The following is an 8,284-nucleotide window of genomic DNA, read 5'->3' on the forward strand; positions in this document are numbered from 1 at the left end:
CGAGATCGAACACCTAGACGATCAGTGTCATCACATTCGACCATCATTTTCGAGCAGGATCAGTTTGGCGCCATCTGTGGGAAACATCGAATACTATACAAGAACATGGAAGAATACACAGGAGAAAACATTCCAGTCGCCGATGTGAACCTGGGAAATACAGAGAGAATTATCCAATTGACTAGGATAGAACTGCAACAAATGATGGAAGAGGCTGGAAGAAATGCAATAGTAGCATACGAACGAAGAACCGCCAGGCCTATTGAAAAGAAAGCTGTTAAAAGAAAAGTATTTGGAGGAAAGGAAGTGGAAAGAACATTTGAAATGACCAGTAAGAAGAACCCAGAACGAAGCCACCGCTCGCCATTGGAGGTCGGATCGAGTAGCAGAGATAAAAGCCATTTCAGAGGACCTGCTATCTCCCGAGCAGAGGTCGAAGGTGTATCCAAGTAAATTGCTATGATAGGCAAACAAATTGATGAGCTGAAAAGACGTGGAGAATTGGTGCCTCAACACAGGAATTCACCCTTCAGTAACCAAATCCTTATTGAAGTCGTGAGTCCGAACTTCAGAATGCCAGATTTGCCAAAATACGACAGAACCAGAGATCCGCAGGAACATTTGGCCACCTTCGACCTGGTAATGAATCTGTACGGACAATCCGGTCCTATTAACACGAAATTATTTGTCACTACTTTGGCAGGTAAGGCATAGGAGTGGTTTACTAATCTGCCACCCAGGAGCATAAAGTCGCATGAGCAATTGATTCAGAAGTTCACTTTCCACTTTGCGAGCAAATGGAAGCAGAAGCTATCTGCAACCCACTTATTCACTATCCGCCAGCGCGACAATGAAACCCTGAAGAGTTTCATGGGCAAATTTAATAACGAGACATTGGAAGTGCAGGATTTGAGGATTGACATGATGGTCAGCATCCTCATTCACGGATTGAGAAAAGGACTGTTTGCATCAGCACTAGCTAGGCACCCTCCAACAGATGTAGAGCAGCTCATGAGCGTGGCCCAAAAGTACATCGACGAAGAAGAGATGAACGCCATGAAAGATGGGGAACGGAGGATCAGTTTGAATCGCGGAAGGGACTCGAGGCGTCACAATAGTGGGGTGGACCGGACAGATCGCCGACCACGACGCGACTAAAGCAAGGAGCCAGCATACCAACAAAGGTATCAAAACTATACCACTTTGAATATGACGCGAGCAAAGGCACTAATGATGGTCGAGAAGACCGACGTCTTAAAATGGCCAAAACACACAAGATTCACTCTGGCAAAAAAGTACTCCAACAAGTACTGTAGATTCCATCGCGAGAAAGACCACGACATAGAAGAATGCTACCAGCTCAAGGACGAGATCGAGAGACTCGTACACCAAGGTTACTTTAAGAATCAAGTTGCTAGAAATCCCCGGATAGAAACAATCGAAGCAGGTCCAGGAGGCCAGGAGAGGAGACAAGAAAGGGAGAATGACACCAGGGATCTGAGAACCAGAGAGAATGCACCTGTGAAAGGCATTATACACCACTATCGCAGGGGGAACTGAGGCAGAGCAATCAAGGAGGTCGCGAAAAAGACTTGAGAGAAGTTACTGGTCTATGAAAGATAGACAAGTGATGAATATAGCCCAGGAGCATGAGATCGTCTTCAGCAATCAGGATGCAAGGGATAAGATCGGATTGGAGAACGACCCGATGGTCATAAAGATGGACATAGCTAACTTCACGGTGCACAAGGTACTAGTAGACAATGGAAGCCCGACTGACATCATACGAAAGGAAGTGCTGTCAAAGATGGGACTGGATGATGTTAGGTTAGCGCCTGTGAAAACTCCTCTAGTCGGGTTTGGAGGAAGCGAGGTAGAGTCATTGGGAACGATCGACTTACCAGTGTCCATTGGCGAAGAGCCAAGAAGAAAGACTCTTATGGTAAAATTTCTTGCCGTGGACACCCCTTTTGCTTATAACGTTATACTAGGTAGACCTGGACTACACTCTTTCAGGGCCATAGTCTCTACCTTTCACCTAAAAATGAAGTTCCCGACACCAAACAGGATAGGAGAGGTGTCATGCGATCAAGTGGAGGCGAGAAGATGCTATAATCTATCCTTGAAAAAGGGCGAGACTGATAAGAGGAGGAAGATCGAAGAATCGGGTGAACAATGGGAAAACCAAAAGATAGAAAAGGAAGCTGAACGGATCGAACCAATCGATGAGCATAAAGGAATAGAGCTGGTACGAGGTGGTCCGTCGAGGACCACCAGAATATGATCAAGGATGTCTAGGGATCTGGAAATGCATATGATCGCATTCCTCCGCAATAATGTGGACATGTTTGCTTGGGACCCGTCAGATTTCAAAGGGATAAGTCAGGAGGTTATAGTGCATCGCCTGAATGTCGAACCTTCAACACGACCTGTGCAGCAAAAGAAGAGGACATTTGGGATCGAAAAGAATCGGATTACTAACGACGAGGTTAATAAATTGTTGAAAGCAAAATACATTTCAGAGGTCCAATACACAGATTGGTTATCCAATATGGTAGTTATCCCGAAATCCTCTGGAAAGTGGAGAATGTGCATCGATTTCACCGATCTGAACAAAGCGTGCCCAAAAGATCCCTATCCACTCACAAGAATTGACGTTCTGATAGACTCTACAGCCGGTTATGAACTTTTTTCGATGATGGACGCTTACCAAGGCTATCACTAGATCTACATGGCGACATAAGATAGAGGTAAAACATCATTTGTCACTGAACAAGGTATCTATTGCTACAATGTTATGCCCTTTGGGTTAAAGAATTCAGGGGCAACCTACCAAAGACTTGTGAATAAGATGTCAAGAAACCATATTGGCAAGACCATGGAAGTTTATGTGGATGACATGCTCGTCAAAAGTCAGCGACCAGAAGATCATTTGTCGCATTTGGAGGTCGCCTTCGCCATCATGAGAGAATATGGGATGAAGCTCAACCCAAGTAAATGCACGTTCAGGGTCGGAGGCGGTAAATTTCTTGGGTACATGGTGAGCAGTCGTGGAATCGAGGCTAACCCAGAAAAAATCGAAGCAATCTTGCAATTGAAATCACCTGCCTCAATAAAGGATGTTCAGAAGCTAGCTGGTAAGCTCGCGTCTTTAAATCATTTTATTTCTAGATCCGCAGATAGAAATTTACATTTCTTCAAAATATTGAGAAAATCTAAGGAATTTAAGTGGACCGAGGAATGCGAACAAGCGTTCCAAGAACTTAAGAAATATCTAAGAACCCCATCGTTGTTAGCGAACCCAAAGACAGGAGATACATTGTACCTATACCTGGTTGTCTCAGAAAATGCAGTTAGCTCCGTACTAGTAAGAGAAGATAGGAAAATACATAACCCAGTTTATTACGTTAGTAAGATGTTGCAAGGAGCGGAAAAATTATACACATCAACCGAAAAATTGGTATTGGCACTTGTAGTTACAACTCGGAAGCTGCGATCGTACTTCCAGTCCTACAGGGTCGTCGTACTCACAAATCAACCCCTTAAGAGTATACTATCTCGTCCAGAAGTGTCAGGAAGGTTTGTCAAATGGGCAACTGAGCTAGGAGAATATGACATTGATTATCAAACCCGAACGTCAGAGAAAGCGCAAGTCCTAGTTGACTTTGTGATGGAGATGTCTGGAGAGTCGACGTCGGAGCAAAACACTTGGATGTTACACGTGGACGGGTCGTCAAATGCAAGTAATGGCGGAGCAGGGATACTGATCCAAGGATCGAAGGGGGTAGAGATAGAGATTGCTGCAAAGCTCTCATCCTCAACCACTAACGAGGCAGAATACGAAGCGCTGATCATGGGGCTGGAACTAGCGTACGAGGCAGGAGCTAGAGCCTTGGAAGTATACACAGATTCGCAGTTAGTAGCTATGCAGATCGAAGGGAGCTATGAAACAAAAGAGAAGACCATGATGATGTATCGCAATAGGGCGAAATCTCTGATGCAAAGATTCACGACATGCTCGATCCAAAAAATCCCAATGAGTGAAAATGATAGGGTAGATGCGTTGTCGAAGTTCAGAGTACTTTTGACGGGAATTAGGAACCAAAAGTTAACAATCATGGTAAAAGATCGACCAGCAATCTCAGAAGGGGACGAGGTAAATACGGTTGAAACCCCATGTTCATGGAAAGATGAGATTACAAGATACCTAAGGACGGAACACTACCAGGAAGTCCGACCCAAGCAAGAAAACTGAAATTTAGAGCTATCCGGTTCACTTTAATTGGGTCTGGTCCATTGAAGGATCGCTTTTGAAGTGCTTGGACGACGATCAAGCTAGATATGTGATGAGGGAAGTCCACGAAGGCAGCTGTGGCAACCACTTGGGTGCAAAGTTGTTAGCGCAGAAGCTGACAAGACAAGGATACTTCTGGCCTACTATACTGAAGGATACAAAAGAATTCGTTCAAAAATGTGAAAACTGCCAAAAATATGCCTCCCAGATACATGCACCCCAGCGCCCTTATGCAACCAATCAAGGTCACCTACCCTTTCGATTAATGGGGGATCGGCATCCTAGGTCCTTTTCCCCCAGGAAAAACTCAGAAAAAATTCATAGTGGTCGCGGTCGAGTACTTCTCTAAGTAGGTCGAGGCCGAAGCGGTCGCGAAAATATCTAAAAAGGCAATCATTGATTTCATTTGGAAGAATATTATCTGCAGATTCGGAATCCCAAGGATTTTAATATCCAACAACGGAACGCAATTCCAGGGAAAGCAAATAACAGCTTGGTTCAAAGAGTTAAGGGTTCAGTAGAACTTCACAGTGGTCGGTCATCCCTAAGTGAACGGGCAAACAGAAGTAACGAACCGGATCATACTTCAACACTTGAAGTCTCGATTAAAAACAAAGGATTCGTGGGATGAGGAGCTCTCGGGAGTGTCGTGGGCGTATCGAACCACACCAAGGTCCAGTGAGACTTCTTTTTGTCTAATTTATGGTTCTGAAGCTATCATTCCTACAGAAATAGGCGAGGAGTCGCAAAGGGTAGCTGCCTACGACCCCACGACCAATGGCGAAGCAAGAACCTTCGACCTTGTCACCGTGGAAGAAAAAAGGGAGAAGGCATTTGCAAGAATGCTTCACCACAAAGGACTGATAATGAGAAATAGTGACAAAAAATTGCGAAAGAGAGAGCTACAAATAGGTGACCTAGTTTTGAAAAGGGTCGAAGTTTCCAAGCATGTGGGAAAACTAGACTCTGGATGGGAGGGGCCATACAAAGTGGTCGAAATAAAGAAACAGGGAATGTACAAGCTTCAGGACACATATGGCAAAGATCTACCATGACCGTGGAATATACAAAACCTTAGAAAATTCTACGTTTGAATGTATGCTTGAAAAAGGCTCGAATAACACCAATTTGAGAAAGATCAATGTATACAAATAAGATCGATCTGAAAAAGATCCCCATTTTTATGAATTTAATGAAGCGATCTGCAAAAGATCCATCCATAAACTTTATCTGAAAAAGATCTCCTTTTAGGGAATTTTATAAAGCGATCTGAAAATGACCTCCCTTGAATGAATTTTATAAAAGGATCTGAAAAAGATCTTGGGAATTTTTGACCAAACAAGTGATCTGCAAAAGATCCCATTATTGCTTGGCAAATCAGTTGATCCGAAAAGGACCCATGTATAAGAACGAGCAAACTCTCACGATCAGAAAAAGAGAACTACGAGTTGAATGAACTTATCAAAGCTTTGAGAAGGCAAGTTGAATATTCAGACATAGGTGAAAGCATCAAAGTTATAGAAAATTTCCCCAAGTCAAAGATCGAAATTCATATATACAAGAATATTAGTCTTCAATCTCATTTAATAAAGCAGCAAATTCATCTTCTTCTTCTGCCTGAGGAATGTCTTTATCAGGGAAAGGTTGAAGGTCGCCACCAAGGCCAGGATCCAATCTTGAGGTATCGAAGTCGGGAGCAAATCCACTCAGGGTAGTCACTTGAGCCTTGCAACGTTCGAAACCTTGCATCAGATAGTCTGCAGCCTTGATCTCCAAAGCAGACTCGAAAGCAAGAGCCTTCATAAAATCGCGAGCTCCCTAGTAACGAGCCTCCACGAATCTGAGCTGCGAAGTCTTCGGACTTCAAGAATTCCTTGCGACCCTCAATAGCACCTGCAATTTTCCCGGCAGCATGTCCAGCAGAGAAGCCAGCCTCTTTCCCTGCATTCATGGCCTGCGCAATCTCCGAATCCATCTTTTCTTCTAACTATTTGTTCTTCGCTTCCAGAGATGCCAATCGGGTTTCAAGATCTTGCGACCTTGATGAGGACTCCTCCATCTTAGCTTGAAGGTCGTGATTTCTATGTTCGGCAACAATCTGATTCCTCCGAAATCCAACACATTTCAAAGAAAGTGCGCGTACAAAATAGGCAGCCTGCAGAACATTGTGAGAGAACTACAGATCGAAAAGGGAGTTAGAATTCGGGATATAAGGGACCTAACCTGGATCAAGGAATGAGCAGCATGCTCCTCGAGAGGGGTGAACGACGTTTAAAGCAAGGCGGCCTGGTCCCTTGGAGGGCAACTAGCATTGTAGAATTCCCAAGAGTCCTGACCTGATTGGGTGTTTAAGACTGTGTACTATTGGAAGAAATCTTCCAATCAAGTACCAACTTCTCTCCCCGCAATTGGGCAGATAGATGATGGGGAGAACGCAGATCTTCTCGAGCCTTCTTCCAACACTCCACGACCTCCCCAAAACGCTCCATGTTCCGGATCTCCTCATTGTGAGCTACATGCATCGGCGGATTGCCTCGAAAAGGTAGAGATCGATCTCCTGTATTTGGTCGTATTCTCCTGTTTGCGACCTGCCAAATCGTATGGGCTTGATTCACCTGCCTGCGAGCGAGCAGGAGATAACTCGGCAATTGGCGCATCCCCTACCAAACCACGGGATATAGTCTCCTCACTCCGCACCTCGATCAAGGCCCTATCCTGGGGAACGTTGCTTACGGGAACAGATGAATGGTCGGGCCCCGGCTAGGTCGAAGCAACCGAAGGAGGAGCGACAGAAGTGGATTGGCTTGAGCCGCAGCCCTAGCTTAAGCAGCGCGAATTCGTTGAGTAAGGCAGGCCTGGTTAACCATATCGTCTGTAAAGAAAGAAAAAGAGTTATCGACCATCGATGGATAAAAGGGCTTAGAAACAGAACAGCAGGTCACCTAGAGATTCTTCGACCCAGAGGGGTGCTGGAGTGAGATGTACGAGCCAAAGGATTTCTTCTACCAAAAGTCACTTCGGGTCATACCGAAAAGAAGTTAGGCTATTAATCTGATCTTCCTCCAGCCTCCCTCCCTTAATAATAGGTTTAAGCTTTTCTATAACCCAGTCAAGCCTGAACGGCCACTCGCGACCTGGGGGAGGTCGGATGAATACAAACTTCTTTTTCCATGGGCCAACATTGGAGGTAAGAGAATCAAGAAACCTACAATCTTTACAAGCTGACAAGTAAAAAAATCCCCTATCCGTAGATCTCGTTGAAGTAGTAAATGAATATAAAGACCAAAAGTTGTCAAAGTTAGGTTCAAAATGGTGAACCCTCATGACTATGATAAAAAGGATAATTTGGCGGATGGAGTTAGGAGAGAGCTGCATTGGACACAGCTTCAATTTAGTAAGAATCTGGGCAGGACCTGGGGCTAAAGGAAGACGCAACCCCACATCGAAATGATGAAGAGAAAAAGCAACAAAACCCTTCAGAGGTCGGTGCATCCTATCAAACGATATGGGAATAACTACTTCATAGTTGTGAGGAATAAAATACTTTTCCTTTATTTTATGTATCGGTTGCTTTACTGAACTAACTATACCAGCCCTAGGACTATGATCTAACATAGATTGAAACCTAGCATAAGTAGGGTTTCCTCGGAGTCAAGCTCCTCATGGTCATTTTTATGTGGTCTACGGCGAGATCTAGCCCCAGAAGGACCCTCAGGGAGAGCAGGAGGCGCAACTAAATGAGGAGAAGTACCAAATGAAGAACTAGAATGGGAATTAGGAGAGGAAGACATTATAACTGGATGGAAGTAAACAAGATCGAATAGCAGAAGGCGAGGTCGAGAGGAAGAGGAGGCGATCCTTAGAAGAAAGCAACAAAAGTACTGCCATTTGAATAGAGGTTCTATATATAGAAAGCAGGAGAGGGAAAATCTAGAAGAAAGAGCATTCCTGATGAGAGACGCGTGGCAGCACAAGGCTCGAGACGAATAT

At 44.5% G+C, this 8,284-nt stretch overlaps 2 protein-coding genes across 2 annotated transcripts; both read left to right on the forward strand.

Moving 5' to 3' along the window:
• Positions 1 to 1,630: 1,630 nt before the first annotated feature.
• Positions 1,631 to 2,284, forward strand: LOC148787706 (uncharacterized). Its single transcript, XM_088881335.1, has one exon. It carries the CDS (start codon positions 1,631 to 1,633, stop codon positions 2,282 to 2,284), a length of 654 nt encoding a protein of 217 aa, XP_088737461.1.
• Positions 2,285 to 2,851: 567 nt separating this feature from the next.
• Positions 2,852 to 5,349, forward strand: LOC110012429 (uncharacterized). The gene is made up of 3 exons (XM_020696044.2): positions 2,852 to 4,156; positions 4,722 to 4,860; positions 5,009 to 5,349. The coding sequence occupies exons 1-3, from the start codon at positions 2,852 to 2,854 to the stop codon at positions 5,347 to 5,349; spliced, it is 1,785 nt and encodes a 594-aa protein (XP_020551703.2).
• Positions 5,350 to 8,284: the final 2,935 nt, after the last annotated feature.

Source organism: Sesamum indicum, linkage group LG6 (genome assembly GCF_026168435.1).
Source record: "Sesamum indicum cultivar Baizhima isolate 11 linkage group LG6, ASM2616843v1, whole genome shotgun sequence".
Taxonomy (NCBI): Eukaryota; Viridiplantae; Streptophyta; class Magnoliopsida; order Lamiales; family Pedaliaceae; genus Sesamum; species Sesamum indicum.

What these genes read in the sequence shown, in the direction of transcription:
- LOC148787706 (XM_088881335.1), top strand. Translation starts at nt 1,631, where the DNA reads ATGAATATAGCCCAGGAGCATGAGATCGTCTTCAGCAATCAGGATGCA.
- LOC110012429 (XM_020696044.2), top strand. Translation starts at nt 2,852, where the DNA reads ATGTCAAGAAACCATATTGGCAAGACCATGGAAGTTTATGTGGATGAC. An exon ending in CAATCTCAGAAGGGGACGAG is followed by an intron (nt 4,157 to 4,721) that starts GTAAATACGGTT and finishes TATTATCTGCAG; the next exon opens with ATTCGGAATCCCAAGGATTT. An exon ending in AAGTGAACGGGCAAACAGAA is followed by an intron (nt 4,861 to 5,008) that starts GTAACGAACCGG and finishes ATGGTTCTGAAG; the next exon opens with CTATCATTCCTACAGAAATA.